Below are 19,798 nucleotides of genomic sequence, written 5' to 3'. Positions count from 1 at the left end.
AACTACTTCACAGTTAGGGCGGCTAGGAGCTGGAACCAACTTCCAAGGGAAGTGGTGCTGGCCCCTACCCTGGGGGTCTTTAAGAAGAGGCTGGATGCCTACCTGGCTGGACTCATTTGAGTCCCGTTTTTGTTTTGGGGTTTTGTTGTTCTCCCGCCCTGGCGGGGGGTCGGGCTAGAAGATCTGCTAGGTCCCTTCTGACCCTAAATCTATGAAACTATGAAACTATGTTGAATGGTACAACCTTGCTGCCTTCACTTGAAACCCAAGACTTGAACAGATGTTGGGAGGAGTTCTGACAGGTCAGGATAGAGATCCAAGACTGGAAAAGCAGGAGAAGAGTGAAATGGATTATGAGAAACTATCATAGCAATTCTCACTGAGTGTGTCTACATGTGCATTAGATCTGGGAGCAGTTTACTTGCTAGTAAATGCTTCTGGGCAGGAGTCCACACATGCAGGGAAGTGGGAGCAGATTTTCTGCTAATGGCAGCAAACTGCTCCTGTGTCCTGGGGCCCTGCAATGGACCCCTGGATGCTAGCCCAGAGGCTGGCAGGGAGCACTGGGCCAGGGAACTGCTGTCTCCTGGCCAGGGCTTGGACATTGTTCCCTGCCCCAAGAGGGCTGCCTGCTGCTGAGGCAAGGACAATGTCCTCCTGCACCAGCATCAGGGAGCTCCTGGCCCTGGCTCCCCAACTGGGGGAAGGGGACTTGGGAAGAGCTGCAGGGAGGGGCAGGTCCCAGCCCCCTGCCTTGATCTGCCAGTGGGGCACCTAGTAGTGAGCCCCTGGCTCGGCGGGGATTCCTCACCCAGCCAGGGGCTTGCTGCTAGCTGGCCCACTGGTGAATCAGGGCAGTGGACTGGAGACTTTCCAAGCCCTGTACCTCAATTGCCTGATTGGGGCATGGGGCTGGGACCTGCCCTTGACCAGGAGACTTCCCAATCCCCACTCCATGATCATGGGGTTGGGGCTGGAGAACCTGTTCCCCATTCAGTTCTGTGATATATGGAGCTGGGCAGGGAAAGGCTCCCAGCCCCCACCAACAGGGAGCTCCTAGTGCCAGCTCTGCGGTTGTAGGGCCAGTGCTGGGAGATAAGGATCTCGCAGGTCCCTGCTTCTCGATCATGACCTCAGAGTGGGGGGATTGGCGCTCCCTGCTGTCGGGGCAGGGGGACATAGTCCCTACCTGGGCTCTGGTAGTGGAGCCCACCCTGGCAGCAGGCAGCTCCTGGGGTCAGAGAGTAATCTCTCGCACCCTGCTGGCCGGCTGACTGAGAGCAGATTTGCTCCTGGTCAGGCATCTACATGAGCGCTACTGTGCAGTAACTAATCACAAGAAAATTTGCTACTTGCATTTGCAGGTAGCAAATTTACTCACGATTAGCAAAGTCTGCAGCGCAGTAAGCATGTGCATATGTAGATGCACACTTTTACAGTGCAGTAAATTTTGCTACTGTGCAGTACAATGTCTTGTGTGGATGCCCCCACTGAATCTAGCTCTAGCATCCTCCTTGCCCACTTGAAGAAGAGGAGGCAAAATAAACAAGGACACCCTATTTATGTAATGTACTGTATGTTATATGACTTGTCTTTCTCCTAATTATTTTAATCATAAAAAAATGATTCCTGGCAACAATTGTCATCAGCAAGCCCATATGGGATGTTGTATCTTTTTTAATGAACCCTACAAACTTACATGTCAGGTGAATTTTAGAGCATTATGCTGGAAACAACTAAAACCATTTGTTCCCAGCTTTATATTTCTTCCTTTTTACCTTCTCAGTGCAGTAACGTTCCTTTCTTTCTCTTTTTTCATTATAATGACTATCATTATCACACCCAAATTGCTCAAATATAGCTCAAATGCTCAGGCACCCAAAAACAATACCACAACAGCTGTGTAGGAGTGTTTCCTTACAGAATTATGCATGTATCTGACTAGTTTGTAAACCTTCCAACCATCCAAGCTTATGGTATCCTTGAGTGAAATTTCTTTGCATTCTGGCTTTACTTTGTATTTACAGTCACTCAAATTCTATCCACGTGATAATCTGCATGGTGGAAAGTGAACTATTTTCCTGAAAAATCCAGATTAGAGATTAAGAGTTGGATCAAATTGTCTCTTAGATTAGATTTGGTCATAAGACTCAGTCTCTCTCTTTAGTGTCCTTTTGTATGGAGTGAAAGGAGGGCAAGAATGTCAGGAGAACATGCAAACAGATCTAAGAATGGGGTTTATGAATTACCTGGCTTGTAGGAATGACACAAGGCACTTAGCTACTTGTTCCTCTCCTAGACATCACCATTTCCACTAGGCAGAGGCAATTTAGCATCTGGCAGCAGCATCCTCATTAATGCAGGAATACACTTCCTTTGATTTCTCTGTCAGCTCAATACTTTTTACCTCCAGATTAAAGGAGGGGCCATGCTACTTATAGACAGGGTAGTGGAGTGGCTCTTCAGGAGCCCTTAATTCTAGTCCTGATTCTGTTACAGGAAACTGGTTATGTGAATGAGTTATGTCACTTCTGTGCCTCAGTTTCTCCACCTCTAAAATGGCAACTGTGATCCCTATTTGCTCTGCAAAGCACTTGAAGCTCTGGGGATGAAAAGTGCTAGATTAGAGCACAAGGCTCCATGTTTGTTTAGAGCAAAAATTGAGGTCCTAAGAGACAAAATCCTCCTCTTACCTAATTTGTCATTTCTATAGGACTCTCTATGGACATTTTAACTGGGTAGGACGTGTGTAATTACACTTATTATGGAAAGTTTTGTGAAGTGAAGCTGAGTGCTGTTATAGAGGACAAAACATAAGCCCCTAAGCTCCACACCTCTCTGTTGACTTTTAACCAGGCTCAAATTCACTTCTTCTGTTGACTTCTAACAGCCCTCTCAAGTGCACCAAGCACTTTATAATAGGAGCCATAAAAAAGTTCAGGTCTTTTAGAGCAGGAAACAAGCAACCATCATCTTGTTAGAGCTGCCCATTTTTAATTCCCAGATCTCAAAAACAGTAACATTTCCAGTATAAATTGGGTCCATGGGCACTTTTAGGAAGCTGCTTATGAAGCTGCAGCATCGACCGGTCTTCAAGCACAGTCTCTTTTGTCCTTGTTTCCTTGTGAAGGACAATTCCCCACCACACAGATGCCAGATAATTGCAGGGCTGAAGCATGCTCTCTGCCCACCCCTGACTACAGAGGGGTTATCTCCCTCTGTACAAACTCTGAGCAGCTGGAAATCCTGCATTAACTGCTATCACCTTCTAAGTCCCAGCGGCATTTCAGACAACTCTAAAGAAAACAGAAATAAGGACATGACTCATGTCAGAGCTGTCCATGGCTCTCACCAGGGCTTTAAACTGGAAGCTGTGTGGCCTGTTGGTTTGGTTTGGGGAACGCTATAGGATGGCTGGCTCTAAATTGCAACTGGGTGAACCGCAGTAAATGCATTTTGAAACCCCCTCTTCCTCCTCCGCTGAAACTTCAGCAGCTGATTGAAGTCTCAGGGGTTTTTCTTGTCCTGTCACTTGTGTGTCCTTTTCCTTCAATGAATCCAAACAGAACCATATCTGTACACCCTCGCCTGCCGGGAGCTAACCTTCCTTGCAGTACAAGAAGACATATTTTTATGTACAGAGCTTCCATTCATTTCCATAAACTCAGCTTTGGTAGTTTGCAGTCCTTTCCTGGCTGAATTCTATGTTCTGGGACACCCAACCGAATAAAATGCCAGGATTATATATCTACCGTCAGAGTGTCCTTTCTTGCTAGTTGTGTATTTATAGGGGGCTCCTGTCAGCTTAGTATCCAAGCACTCCACAACCTCTAATGCACTTACCTTCACATGGACTTCAGGGGGGTGGGAAACTGAGGTGCAAAGAGACCACATGTTTTGTACAGCAAGTCTGGCAGAGGAAGGAATTGAACTCTTGCCCCTTGAATCACTAATATAACACTACCCCAATTCCCCTGGAATAGGCCTATCTAATTGACTGCCAGTCTCTCAAGTTTTAGGGCAGCACATGCTATCCCCTTGGCCATCCATTGTTAGTTCCTTGTGGCCTACGTTATCCTCGTTCAGTCTGTACACTAGCATGGGGCACTCCTGTTTCAAGGAGGCAATGTGAATGCTAGGCTATGGGAAGTTGCAAGAGAAAACAGCATTGGAGAGAACTAAGCAGGACACTTAGAGTATGTCCATACTGGCCAACTATGGCACTAGGCAATGCCATGTTGAGACATGCCACACTTACCCTGCCCATGCTCCTTCCCAGTTATAGTATAGCCACTTTACAGTGGTGTTGTTGTGTGTGCCAGTAAGCTCTGCTGAAAGGCAGAGCTAATGTGTCTGCATGCAGCAGCTCATTAATACAGCTCCTGTACTGCCAGTTCAGCTGGTAGCATATACAGAGCAGGTATGGCATGGCTCTGCTTGGCACTGCTTCATGCTATAGATATACACTAGAGGAGAGGAGCTGGACAGCTACCCCTGATGTCACTGCCACATAGTAGAAATGCTTCTAGGGCTGAGAAACAATGGGTGTAAACTGTAAAATGTCATGTTGGGCCATATGATAAAGGGGAGACCCAGAACACAGTACACAGGGACTGTTTGCAGGACACAGGTCGGGCAGTGGAGTTTAAAAGTCACAGAGAGAAAGAAGTCATTCGCAAGTACATATGTACTAAAAGACCACTGAAATCTATCTTTAGCACATTGCTTGATAAGCTTCTTGAGAATTTAACAGCAGCTACTTTAAGGACCAACTTTTCCTTAAAGGGTGTAGGCTTTATTTCTCACAACAAGGCAATTTACCTCCTAATTAACATAATTACTACCCATGTGAGGGGCTTATCCTATAAAAAAAGACATCATGTTGCAAAGTTTTCTTCAAGCATTGCATACAGACACATGCAAGCTAGGCAGACTGTCAGTAAAGAAAATGACTAAAAGAGGCAGAGAAATCAGCTTTAGTTTATACTGGTGGGGTGAAGTTGTGCTAGTGCTCTGAGTAAGAAGGGAAGAAAATATGGGGGGAGCTTACTGTTTGTTTCCACTGTGAATGGGGGTGATGGGATGAAGGAAGCAAGGTGGATCTTGAGCTTGAAAGTACAACTTAGTTCCAGCCTCAGTGGCTTTTAAACCAGCAGAGAAGAAACATAAGAAGTGAATAACCCCACGTGTTAAGATTTAGCTGGGCTTCTTGTTTCTTTATGTAGCTTGGCTTCCTTGTACCTCAGCTTGCCCAGCTGGAAAACTAAAGACTCCCCTAGAAACCAGATTCCCTGTCTGAGGTGACCCTTCCTGGGAAGTGGCTCTCAAATGCAAATCTCCAGGGCTGTGACATGAACCCCCTTGTTTGGCGGCTGCCTTTGGGTCTGTGATTCTTCCTTGTTTACCACTGCTGTCTCCTTGCTTTGGCTAAAGTCATGAACCAAGTGGGGTCTTTTAATACTAAAGTTAATGCTCTTCCACAATCTGCTCAGTCAAGGCTTGGGGCTGGTTCGGGTGTTTCAGGTGATTGCTTACTTGCCTCCAGCCCAGGCACTGGAGGCCCCAAGCTGGATTTCCAATGCATTTCTCTCATGTGGCTCCATAGCCACAGCCATTTTTACTGAAAGCCAAACCTTCGAGTCTGCCAATGGAATTTCTTTGTCAGCCACGTGTATACAAGCCTCTTTCAAATACTAAGCTCTTGTCTTTTCTCCTTGCCCCATCTGATATCAGTTTACCAAGGATCCCAGCCTATAGCAGTCCCTCGTGATTAGCAGTATGCTATCAGCTAAGTGATGATAACCTCTCTTTGGGCAAACCCTGCTCTCTGCCATAGCCAGTGTGCCCTTGCCAAGTGGAACTGATGCAGTTTTGCTGTGAAGAAGTAGGGGCAGGAATGAGGGAAGTCTGAGATATCCACACCCTGGAAGAGGCTGGTCCCAGCGAATTCACAGCCATTCCTCTCCTGGCCTAGGTCAATAGTGGAGCAGATATAACAACCACTGCTGTCTGGGATGCATTATCCCCACCACTGCAGAGATGCCCAGGGAGCAGCCCAGCCACTTAGCTGTGTGGCATGATACAGGGTTTGGCTTTTAAAATGACTTTCTCCATTACCTTAGAGACAGTGGCAAGATGGAGCAAATATATGTCACACCTAGGAGGCTGTGGGGTCAAACACAAGGCACCTGTACTTGCTAGAGGACTTGGTTCTCCAGGGTGATCATCAGTATTGCATTTTCAGGCAGCAGTAAAGCCACTTCAACATAGGAAGAACTGGGTTCAAGTACAAGCCTTGCTACTGAGCTGCTGGTAGCAAATTATCTCTGTTTCTCCTGCCCCAGCTGTTTCCTTTACTCAGATTGCAATGCATATTATCTGGGATATAGGACCCTCTTTCTCCAGGATTTCACAGTTTAATATTAATAATAAAAGAAAAAAGACTATACGGATGGGAGACATTAATTTACTGGGAAACAATGAGAGAACTCCAGATATGATGTAGGCACTTGAAAGTAGCATATGGTTTGACCTGTTGCTCCAGAGACAGCCACACATAGTACCCCTGACTGAATCAGGGGTGAAAATCTCTTCTCAGTATCAGATCTCCTGATCACCTTAACTCCCAGTGCTTAAGGGAGATTACCTCTGATTAAGTTTTTCCAGTGATACAGATCATGCATAAGCCATGATCTTTTCCACTGTTCACCAGAGTAAAGTAGCCAGATTCCATATTAACAAAATACCTTATCATTTAATAGAGAAAGAAGGCCTTTTGCCTTTGTCTCCACCTTCACTTTTAAGGATAATAGCCTCCTGAGAGACTTTGCATTTAGTGAACTTCAGGGCTATATAGTGCAGCCAGTGCTTTGGGTTAGCAGGGATCATAAAGGTGAACTCATGTCATGCTGAGTATCTGCTCCCTTCCCTTGTGCGACCACTTTCCTTCCTCATGCACAAACCAGTCTATATGCTGCTAGAGATTCAATCAGTTAAAGGAAAGGGAGGAGAAAGTGACTCCAGCATACCCAGTTTGGCAGGTGGAGGAATGTTCTCTGTTTTTATATTGTCTAAAGGTAAAATGAACCCTTTGAGGAAGAGAATGTAATGCTATTTTTAATATCTGCATATGCTTCCTTCTATAATCAACAGAGGGAAACAGGACCATATTGTGATCTTCATGATGTCAGGGTAAATCCAGGCAACCAGAAGGATTTGAATTAGTCTCACAGCATTTCAATGTGAAGAATCCTTAGAAAGAGATCTGTTACATTTGCTAAATACCCTTTATGGAAACCTTTTACAGCTGTGTTGTATTCTTGGAAGGAGTTTAGCTGTGTACATTGAAAGCTGCTACAGTAAAACCGACTGTACTCCTGTAATGTTATTGTTCTTTTCCTAACTGGGGAAGAGAGCTGTTTATAGGCCACTGCAGCAGCTACACTTACTTGACTGACAGCCTGAATGTACGAGCAGCAAGCTGCCAAAAACACTTTGAGAGAGAAGTTTCAAAGGCTAGCAATGAGGAAAGCACTTACATACGATAGATACATTGCACATGTTCAAAGGCAGGCTCTGTTTTAAAAGCCTCCATCTATCATGCTCGGGGGATTAAATTTGTGCTAAGGGCATTTGATCTATTTTAAAAGTTAAATGGATGTGTTTCAAATGCCTCGCTAATTAAAAAAGAAAGAGAGAAGAAAGTGACAATGTAAATCTGATTTATTGGGTTAATTTAGAAACTCCAGACATTGCATCCTAAGTCTTTAACTCCACTTCAGTCAGTGCAGCTAGATGTGGGACTACTTTGGCCCACTCTGCTGGCTTTAGGCAGCCCTACAGTCACAAATCAATGCAAAGACCTGCACATTCACAGGTGCCTGTGTCCTGATATGCCTTTGATCTCCTGGATGTGCCTAACTGATCTGATCAATGGGCAAGATTCATGCACTGACTCAATATTTTTTTGGGGTCCCCATTCAGCATCACCTAACTCTAAGCACATGAGTCGATTAGATCAAGAATAGGGCTGAATTTGGGGAAAGTGCAAAAAAGTGAGCATAATGTCACTCTCATATTTGCTTCAGGCACTTCCTGATTGTCATCTGTCCATCTAGATACCACTGTTGCAGTATCTGAGTATCTTTGCCATGTCACTTTTTTGACCTAAATGCTCTCTAAAATATGTTTTCTAGGGAAATTCAGTCAAGAAGCTGTCCTGCATGTTATACATATAAAAGCATTACATGCCTCTTGTGATTATACAAGTAACAATAATTCCCCATGCATGCACTATTAATCTCATGATCTGTACAATTTCATTGTGTTCCTTGCTCCATTTCAATATACAAGCAGTGACCATATTTTACTGAGTTTTGCCATTTCAGTGTGTCCATCGCTTGCACTGAAACATCCATGGCAAGTACCATCTCTATTTTCTCCTTAGTTTTCACACACTGAATTTAGTTACTATACTACATCTCTGAACAGTGTGATTTTTATCTCCTATAATAAATGTGCTGCCAATTTCAAGGAACAGCAAGGAAAACTGAAGATGCAATCTCCTGATTTCCTGGTGTTAATGGTCAAAGCTCACCCCTGACTTCTATGTGGTGAAAATTTACCATGGTAATTTTTAAATTTATCCCAACTACTGTCAGAGCAACTTAAGCTGTGTATTTTGGTGTAAATTTCATCCTTTAAATATATCTGTGTGCTTGATTTATCTGTTAGCCTTTCTCAGTGTCAGTGACAGAAGGAAAGGGAGTAAGAGTCTGTTGGATGCTCCAGGGCATTAAAAATGAGATACAGAAACAATCACTCAGATTTGAATCTATCTTCAGACAGTAGCAACTAACCATTGTTTCCACTGGATGGCTCTTGGATGACCTCTGTGAAATGGCCCATTGCATAATAGCAAGTGTCTGCACCACAAAACCAGCACCTTAAGGGTAGCTAGTGGGTAGTAACTCTGATAGACTGCAGTCAGAGGAATAAATACATACACCTTGGGCGTGTCTACACAAGACACTTACTGCGCATTGGCCTAATAACACTGTGTAGTAGAGCATCACAGCACAAACTGTGCTAATAGCCTACTGCGCAGTGTTACTAGGCTAATACACAGTAAGTGTCACTAATTCACCATGCACTGGTGCTAATGCGCAGTAACTTTAGAGCTGCGCATTTAGTTAGTCCTTTATTAAGGAAGTAGTAAACTAAATGTGCAGTATCTAAGGAGCATTAATGAACATGTAGACACGCTCCTTGGAGATTACAGTACCTTCTTATCCCATTGGTCACTGTTCCCTAGGTGCAGAGAAGAGGGGGAAACTTGACCTTCCATTGTCCAGCATACACCTGTTCTTATTGCTAATGGGTTTCCCACTCTAAGGCAATCAATTTTGTGCATGCTGCCGTTTGAAGGAAAAAAGATCTCCTTTGGAAATGAATTAATGGTGAAGAATTCAATAACGGCAAGTTCTTTTTAGCTGTTAAAACCAAAAATTCCTATTTTTATTTAATCTTTAAAAAAATGTAATTTATATGCTGCATACACCATTGCAACTCTATCTAGTATATAATGCTATTATCTAGCACTTAAAAAACCAAACAAACCAACTTTGATCTTGGACCAAATGAGCTGACAGAGCCCTGGTGTCTTTTGTGTGTACAGCATGTATGATCAATCCCTGGTTGGGCTAGATGATCTCTTGAGGTCCCTTCCAGCCCTACTTCTCGCCTATGAGATTAAAAAGACAAAAGAATACAGCATAACAAGTGTGTGCTGTCCGTATTCCTGGGAAAAATCCATGAGAAATTTCTTAGTGCACAGTGGCAGCATGTGGGCTGTAGGTGCTTTGCAAAATTAAGTCTTATCCAATCTAAGCACTCAGAAAATTCCCCAAGCCACCCTGAGGCACTGGCATTCACCTTAAGGCCGATATATGGATTTACACCCAGGCTAAAATGTGTGGGTTGTTCTTACTTTTTGGGTAAGCTGAGTTACTTTTGGGGTGAGTGATTCATATTTAAGATATTTAATATGCTACCAGGTAAGCAAGCGGACCCGACTCACTTCCGTAAGTTAGAAAGGAAGACGGTCTTAATCCAAACTGTCCCATCAATGGAACAATATTTGGTCTTCTGAACTCTCCATGTATTTTGAGATCTACCGGGAAATATTAAGATCCCTGGAACATCTCCATTGAGGCTCAGGGGCTCCATATTGCTACCAAGCAAAACAACAATTCTCAGGAATCAAGTTGCACATGATGCCTCTGGATGGCCAGTCACCTGACAAAGGTTCATTGCATGTGGGATCCTTTAAAGTTTATGGGCAGATAGCACCTAAGGATGGCACCTAAGGAGATGGCAGTCCCCCTTCTGTGGGAACCTGAACCCTGAAGGTGGGACCACACTGTGAAGCAGATGGCTTCCTTTTGCTTACCTCATTTTTTTCAAAACTAGTAGTGGAGGGAACCACTGGGGCCTATGCCAGGTGATACACTCTGATAACAGAAAAGCTATGAGGACTATTCAAGACTCTCAACGTCACCATCTTTGTGACATTGCTACAGAAATACACCACGGTGTTTCTCTGGAAGGTAGTGGCAGTATGACTAATCACAGCCTAGGAAATGAGTGTTTGCTGCACCACTTTCCCCTCTCCAAGATGGAAGTTTCCTTTTGAACCATTATCACAGCACACTGAGCATGGCTTAATGAAGGGCTCTGAGGCACGCAGTGAAATGGGTCTTTAAAGTGCACTGCAAATGCAGGTCATGTTTCCAAACAGCTGGATCTTTAGGTAGCTGTGAATGGACGTAGCTCCATGAGCCTCAGTGGAACTGCCTTGATTCATGCTACCTAAGGATGTACTACAGACCAGGGACAAGAAGGTGTTATCAGACTGTATTTTTGGCCTGAGCAATCAGTTTACCTCAATTTGCAGTTTCAAAGGCATGTCCACAAATGAAAAACCACTAGACAACAAAAGTTTGAAAAAGCACTAGACAATGAAGTTTGAGTTTTATGTTTCTAAGCTGCACAGAGCAGGGAAGTCTCATGACCAGGGCCTTTTGAGGCTTCGAGTCTCTCACTCCACTTACAGATAACTATATTTTTCACTATAGAGTACTAATGACAATACATATGGTTGTATCAGATTTTAATTATTAATACCCACACAGCTAAATTTTGGGGATCTAAGATAACTGCCCTTAAGGGGGCAATATTCCCTCTCTTCTCCTGGCAACTGTAATTGTAACATAAGACGGATTTCGAGCATACTTTCATTATTGGACTCTTTCTATAAATTGGATTGCTTCTAATTAAAAAATATTGGTTTTAAATCTACTCCACATGGTCTTTCTCTTAAGCAAGAAAATTAAAAAGTGAATCTTCTCATCTGTCAATTTCAATAAATTCCCATCCCCCCTCGATCGCAGGCATTAGGAATGCGGTGGTTTCTGGATTATTATTATTTTATAGCATTTTCAAATTCTGTTCATTGAAACTTGATGAAAGATTTGTGCTGGTTAATACATCAAATGCATTTGATTTTAGGACTCTACAGGCACATGCTAAATACCAATACCATCTAAATGAGTATAGTGAAGATAGAAAGTGCCTATATTCAAGCCACATGTGTTTACAAGGGGATAAGTCATAGCATTCATGATCTCAGATGGCTGAAAAAAGCTTTATGACACAAGTGAATCAGGAATTTGTTAACAGCATTACAAGATGCTGTTGTAGGGTCATTTGTGACATGAGTCCGTATCTTGAAGTTCTGAATCCATTGAAGTCCCCCTTTAAAAAGCACTATATTAACAATGAGTATACTAGTTGCAGATGTCTATATTTAGATGTACATGCATACTTACTCACACACGTCTGCTTAGGCATTATATATAATGATGTTATTTTTATATGACCCGCACTTCTAATCCTCATATTATATAATTGAACTGCATTGTTACCCATTTTTTAACTTAAGCAGGATCTTTTTCTGTGTGGTGCAGTACTAAGCACACCGATGAAGCTCAGTAAATAATAAACAGCAGCTTACTACCAACAAACACGTCTCTGCTCCTGAAACAGTTTTAGACTAATAAGTGCTATTCAGGAAGGTCCAATCTTCATTTCTTCCCTACCAGAAGAAACTGCATGCATAACAAGCGGCAACCTGAAATCATGTACAAGCTTTAACCTTGAGACTTCCTGAAGCAGTTTTGATTGGCTTTCCCCTAGAAACACCATGCTTCCACAGGAAGTTCATAAATGTGTCTAAGTCACAGCAATTTACGTAGTTTAATATTTTTAACTTTTAAAAAACAACCTGAAATGGGTGGCTTGTCACCGACACAAACAAATGGCCAGGTTTTCATAAGCAAACATCAGTTTTTCTCAGTGCAAACTGAACTGTTGAAAGGAAAGTGAGTGGTCATTAAGATTCTACTAATCTGGTCTTTCCTAGACGGCTTATAAAGTGTCTTCTCTGTACTCGGTATGAACCTGAACCATCCTCTGTTCTCAAACCATAGTCAAACTTTAACATTCTGGATCCAAATTCTGCAGCTAGCCTATACCTACAAAGAGCTGAACAAAAAGTCTAGATCTAGGACTACAGAGCTTCATGGAAGTTTGGATCCAGAGCTGAACAATTATCACTTACACCCATCAGCATCCTTAGAAAGACAAACCAGTGCACACCCATTCTTTTTTTACTATATCAGAGTCTGGGGAACTGCCTACTTCAGGTGCAATGAATGAATACTCTTTCCTTTACTGAGTCGGCAAGAACCAATGAGAGTTGTATGAAATGCTCACTATCAAAGGTGAAATGCAGATACAAGGAAGAGATGGCTGATAACATGTCATGAAAAAGCAAAATATGAAATACTCAGAGGGAAAGAACAACAAGGACATGAAAAGCTTGGTTGGAAGCTTTTAATCTATTTCACACCACTCTAGAAATTCACCCCAGACTTTGTTAATGACATCTCCTGGATTTTCATCTGCTTTCCCCTGCTATGTATTCTATATAGTCAATGGGATATCTTCCTTTTGTGTACACTTGTACACCCCAAGTTATAAAATGATACCAGGTTATAAAATGATTGTAGGGAGGTTATGAGGAAATAATAGTGTAAAGATGTTGGTCACACCAGTGTTACTACGAAGAGACCTTGGAAGTGTACATTTTCTTTTTTGCAAATGACCTAATAGAGTAGAGAGAGATGAAAACTGCATTATTGATGTTAGCCACGCATGCAGTGCCAGACAAAACTATTTATATAATTAATTCAGAAGTCAGAAGCTCTGTCAAGGATTCATTATGAAAGGCTTTACAGCAACTTTGAAAATTAATAGACTAGTCAGATTAGTTCATGGTATGCTTGGGAACTTTAGTTTGTATTTAATTGCTGTACTTTGAAAGGTAAATTAAGAATACATCGTTGCCTGGGGAAATTGACAAGCACAATGAAATGAAAGTGGAGATTCTAGGACCCAGTAAGGCAGATTGGATCTGTAGTAAATTGTATTTAAAAAAGAGCACAGAAACATTATTCATTAAAAAGAAAGACAAAGAAAAGATCCACTAAAGTAAAACAGTCCTTTTGAAGGAACATTGTTCAATTTATATCTTCTACTTAGAAGATCCAATTCCACTCCACTTCTTAATAGGTGTTTACAAAATAGAGTTTCAATACATATTCATTTAGAGTCTTTTCACTGATAATGGCTTATCTTGTATTCCTCCAGTTTCTCTGCTAAAACCACTTCCTGAGTAAAAGGGGATAAGCCAACAAAATGGAAGATCTGCCTACGACATCTAACAGGAAGTCTTGCCTATTTGGTCAAGATTAGCGGGTCTTACATAAGAATTTATTACAGTACCTTTCTGTTTCCTGGTCTGTGGTTTGCTGCTTGTTCTCAAAGCCTGTGAAGCTGCTCATATCCACATAGCCGTCATTTTCATTAGCAGCAGATAATGCCCTGCTGGGATCTTCGAAAAATTCAGTAAAAGTTCCTGCCCTGGTGGGTCTTCGGGGAGGAATCTGTATATTTTCGTAATCTGAGTTCATAGCGGGAATGTTCTCATAGTCAGAAGTATCAGCATTGGGAAATGAAATAGACCTAGGCTTAGTTAAGGGGAGTGGCATGAAGGGTGGTCGAGACCGATCCTCAAAAGACTCCACTCTCGACACGCTCCGGCTAAAGGATTTGGGTGTCCCTTTCCTTTTACCGTCCTTGTAGAAAAGAATGGTAGTAGGAGATTCAGAAGCCCGCAGCTTTCCAGCATGTGATTTTAGCTGAGGTGAACTGCTCAGGCTCCTTCTGTCCAGTTCCAAAACCCTCGCAGGTCCATGATAGCTAGACTCTGAGGAAGACCTTGAAGAGGAAACATTAACATCAACGTGGACCTTATTTTCTGTTTTCTTCTTGAATTTGAGGGTGAGGAACCTCTTAAAAGATGATTTCTTTTTCTTGGAGTACTTATCAGGAGATTCATTTTCTATTAATAGTGAGGGGGAACTTTTAGTGATTGGCTTCTTCGTGATACAAGCTAGTTCAAAAGGAGGTGGTATATCAACAACTGAGGATGGGGTAGATACACCACTTGATGACAAGAGGTGATTTCTCTGGGAAAAGCTACCTGAGGAACTAATTACACAAGGCAAAGACAGGTTATCTTCTGTCCTCTTTATTCTACTATCATCCAACGCAGAGCCATCGGTTTCTCTGTAAACAGACCCTGGCATATCTCTACCTTCTACTGAGTAAGACCGAGGGTATAAAATAAAGCGCCTTGACTTAGCTGGCAGTGCCCTGTTGGCTTCTATTTGTTTTCCTTCCACCGTTAGTAAGTTATTACTTAAATCTTTAGTCACTGAGTCATTGTTTGAAGATGGCAAGTCAGTATCTGGCCCAGATTCTTCTGGAACAGTTTCTGGCACATAGCCAGGCATTTTCCCAGAGAGGGATCTTGTTCTAGTGACAATATTCTTCCGATCAATTGAGAGCAAGCTGTTTTCGGGGTCTAGTTCTTCTCTCTTGCTGTGATCATATGGAATATCTGCTCCTAACACTGCTTCTCCATCACGTGGGTTTTCTGTTTCTGCTGGCAACACATAAGGGTCATCTAAAGAATCATAAATTGTTTCTCTCTCTTCTGATTCCTCAGGCACAACAACTACTTCAGGAATGAGTAAACTCTCACCAGGCTCATGCTCACTCTCACTATCTGCTTCAGCTTTGCTTTGATCACATTCATCTAAGTCCTTCTCAGCTGGTACTTGTTCAGGCAGATTTGAGTCATTTTCTTCAAGGCTGTCGTGATTCTCCTTGCTGCTTTCAAGCAGCTGATCATCTGATTCACAGACTCCAATAGTATTGTCACCACACTCTTCCACAAGTACTTCTGGTGTAGACTCTGTTTCTAGCTCTGGCTCATATCCTGACTCAGGAAGTGTTTGAGAACAGGAGAGTTGGTTACCATCATTCAAAAAAGTCTCTTCCTTTTCAGGAGTCTCATCTGAGTTTTCTCGGGGAGTTTCAATATCCTCCTCATTGCAGTCATTCTCAAAAGGAATAATTTGACAACTATCATCACCATTTTCTACCTTCAGCATTTCTTCTTCCCCTTTCTCAGAGTCTTCACTTGCTTCACATGCTGGCTCTGATGTTTCTTCCTCACTTTTCATCTCAGTAGTTTGGTAACCATCATCTATGTTTTCTTCCTTTTCCACAGTTGTTTCATTGTCATTATCTGGAACTACTTCCTCTCCTTCCACTGCAGCTTCTTTGTGGGCTCCTTCCAAATCCTCTTCCACATCAGGTTCATCTTCAGTTATTTCTAATCCAACATCTGTTTCTCCATCAACCTCATCAGGAAGTGTATCAGGACTTGCACAGCCATCATCTACTAAGTCCTCTTCTGTAGCCAAGACCAATTCTGCATTATCATCCAGCTCATCGTTGTTGGCTGGACTGACTTCTGTATCAGGATTTGATACTTCTTCTTCTAAAGTTTGGGACAGCTCAGCCTCCTGCTCTTCTCCTAGTGGTTCACAACTTGGAATTGACTCATCTATATCTACAGGTGTTAAAATAATATCTTGGCAGATACTGCCCTCCAAGTCCTCATCTCTATTTAAAATCTTATCACTTTCAAGATTATACTCATTATTGTCCTTCACTACATCCTGGTTATTAAAAGCATCTTCATCCTCACCTGCCAAATATGTTTTGGTTTCATTGGGATTGTTTATGCTGTCTACTTCTTCTTCTTCTTCCATATCCTTAGAAGCATCCTCTTCTACATCAGGTGTGGCTGAAGACATTTGACAAATTGCTTCGGGCTCATTACAGTCTCCAGTGTCTGTTAATTCATCTGACTCTGGTTCTACTGGTTCATCCCTATCTGAACAGTCGTTGCCCTGTGCTTCAGTTATTTCTGGGTCACAGATCTCCTCATCATTAGTAGTGCTGTTATCTTCTTCCTCTGCCATTTCCGGAGTTTCTAATGTCTCATTCTCTGCAGACGGCTTGAAGCTGTGGTCATGCTCGGGATCCAGATCATCACAGTCTTTCCCTGTCAGCTGATCTTCAGGAACCACAATGTATTCATCATCAGCCTCTGAGTCCAGGCACTCGGTACTGTGCTGATTTCCTTCATACAACTCTCCATCAGAACATATCAGCTTTCCATTTGTGCACTTATTTAAGTTATTGTTGGTGTAGACACTAGCTCTCCCCTCAGTGTCGGCTGAGAGTTTTGGCTTGGGAGCAATGGGTGGTTTTGGACCCCTAGACATAGAGTTTGGATTATGAAGAACATCAGATCTTGTCAGCGAAGGAGAAAATTTGGGGACAGCTACTGGAGACAGATGACCGATAATCTTTGGTTTTGGTGCTAGTGGTGGTTTTGTGAATTCTGGAAAAGAGAGAGAAAAGCCACATTAGCCACTTGCCATCTTTGATTTCATTTTAAATCAAGGAACCAGACCACCAGAGAATTCTCCACAATTTACTTCGCTCATGATGGTAGCTTTTAACTAGAGATGTAGTCCAGACAAGGCACCCACCCCAGGGAGGAAAATGGTGGCAGGGGAAGCACATGGACTACAACACTCTAGAGGCACAATGGCCACCCAAGTGAATTAAGAGTACGTTGAACCAACACACTTCAGTTCAAGAACGCCGAGACATTTTGTTTCAACAGCACGTTTTCTATCAGCCCCTCATTTGGATCCACTTGCAGCCTAAGCAACTGTAGCAATGCATTTCATATACACCGGAGACAACAAACCAGACCTAACCCTCAACATTTTTTTCAGCAGCAAATAAATAAAAAAAAGTTTCATTCAGCCTTGTAAAACTAACATGGACATTTACCAGCCCAAGGTATGAAATCTGTTCTCCCCCCTCCACCTTTACTGTGGTGACTGGGGATAATGAAGTGATAATGAAAATTAAGTGATATTTTACCTGCTGGCCAACTAATTTAATCACCAGGTTGAGAAGAATTATAAAGGCTTATTTATATGTAAAAAAAGCTGAGCTATAATACACTGAATGATATGTTTGTGCCCAGCATACTTAATTTAAATGGAGAGAGCCATTTAAATTGGTGTCTGATTAAACTGAAGATCCAAAGTGTATAATTTCTTTAGCTGTCTGATACTTCTGGGGGGAGTGGGGGGAAACTGTTAAGAGACTGACTTCTTTCCTTCATAACCAAGCAGGACTGGACTGGAATTCTTGGCCTAGACTGGAAAGGCTTCTTCTCTCATGATCTCTCTACTGCTCCATGTTTTAATTGCAAGAAGCAAGATTTACTAACTCAGAGTGCACTGATTCCTTCACTCAGCACTATAATGTTTTGCTCAAAAGTGTAAGATTTCATTTGGCTCTGATATTTTTCTGTTTCCAGTGCCTGAAGCAAATATTCTGTGCCTTAAAATAGCTATATAAAAATCCTGAAATGCCTGCATACGCAAACAACAAATCCCACATGAGGTTTTAGATGAGATGTAGTGTGTGGTGTCTATTCAAAGCAAACCTCTGATACCAAACATAAGCCAAAATACCAAATGGTTGCAGATGTACTTAACTTGTAGGAAGAAGGTTTTCTTCCCCTAGTGTCTTCTTGGGATGATTAAATGATTAGTCAGTCAGAAGAATTTCAATTATCGCAATACTTTTAGTCAATTAATGTGATTACACATTTTAATAGGGGAAAGGAAGCTCTCCATTTTATGGAAGGCAACCAGACAATGTGCACTTCTTTTATTAAGTAGAGCAAAATTCATCATGCATAACCCCTATGCCCCATCTGTTGAAAGGTGCTGAAATGATATACACACTCTTCAGATGTTTTCCCTTGTATAAAAAGCCATATTGGAAATGACATATGGCACTTCGGGAACACTGGTTACTGCGCCATTAAGGTCCTGATTATTTTGTAATGTAGAGTTTAAAAAGATTTGTCATTTGGAAGCAATCATAGCTGAAACTGGGATGGGGACTATGCTCAGGGATGAAGTAGTTGTGGATGTAGCTTGCTACAAAGGACCCTCTGTGCTATTTTCAATCACTTTTGGGTTTGCTCTATTTTTCTTAATTTTTGGCATCTTGTTCCAACTGAACTCATTTATATTTGACTGTAAAGGCATATTTGGTTTATTAAATGTTGGGACACATAATAGGAATCTTTTTTTTAAATGCCTACCCTTGCTGCAATTTCTTCCAATACTCAGGATGATGCTGTGGTTTTGGCATTCTTTAGTTGACTCACAAAACAATGTTTATAGAATTATAAACTGCCTCTTTTGGAGCCAAAAGAAGTTCACCTGAGCAAGAACAGAGTTAAAAACTGAGCAAAATATCTCAAGATTAGGTCCACAGAAGTTAAACTCAGAAGAAACTTGTTTTTTATGTCATCTTGTCCATCACCACAGAAGCCAGTTCTGAATTGATGTGTGATATATGCATGTATCATACACGGAGCATACAATGTACGCTACATTAGCTAGTATCACAAGTGCCAAAGAAGAATCAATTCATATTAAAATTCTGATGCAGAAAGTCATCAAATACCTTTCTCTTTTCTTTAATCAAGATGATAGGTGAGAAATTCTATCCAGCATACAGAAGAGGAACTAGACTGGCATTAATTCTGACTACTGCAAGACTACTATGGGGATTGTTACATGAGGAAACCTGGGGATTACTACATGTTTCCATGACCTTATGTACATGGGAATAGTTAATAGATAAGGGGTACGAGTGGGCAACACTCCAGGAATATATATTATGGTTATAGGACCAATAAAACGTATGCTTTGCTAATGGTTTCCTTTGGAGGCTCATTGCATCAGCTTTTAACTTGGGAAACTCAAATGTAAGGGAAACTTTTAGTGACTGGGTAAAAGGAAGATGAAGAATGTCAAAGTATTACATGGGCAACAGGACAAAAGTCATTTAAAAGTTATCCCTATTCTACTTGAGCAAGTTGCAAAATTACTTATGATTCAATTCAAACATGAGGAGGAAAGAAGAATGATTGGTTGGTAAGAAGTGTAGAAAAGTCTAATTTCCATTTGTTTGTGAATTTGGGGCATTTGAAGTGGTTTTATTGTGCTACCAAATCCAACTAAAAATGTTAAATAATGCTTTGATAAGATACAGATTGGCTTCACAAATGCCACACACATAACCAGAAGTTTTCAAATAAGTTTATTTAAAGACATCCAGCATGGGGAAAATGACAATTTGAGAACATTCT

General features: G+C 41.9%; 1 protein-coding gene across 1 annotated transcript in view; it reads right to left on the bottom strand.

Annotated features, from left to right (window-relative positions):
* Positions 1 to 16,942, bottom strand: part of FGD5 (FYVE, RhoGEF and PH domain containing 5) — a 162,219-nt gene extending 145,277 nt beyond the window's left edge. The window contains exon 1 of the mRNA XM_019504639.1: positions 13,906 to 16,942. Coding sequence (XP_019360184.1) covers positions 13,906 to 16,826 — 2,921 coding nt within the window. The 5' untranslated portion in view covers positions 16,827 to 16,942. The remainder of the gene's footprint in view (positions 1 to 13,905) is intronic.
* Positions 16,943 to 19,798: the final 2,856 nt, after the last annotated feature.

The sequence above is a fragment of the Gavialis gangeticus genome, unplaced genomic scaffold (genome assembly GCF_001723915.1).
Source record: "Gavialis gangeticus isolate Ggan-Ray unplaced genomic scaffold, GavGan_comp1, whole genome shotgun sequence".
Lineage (NCBI taxonomy): Eukaryota > Metazoa > Chordata > Crocodylia > Gavialidae > Gavialis > Gavialis gangeticus.
This window is presented reverse-complemented; position numbering and strand designations above follow the sequence as displayed.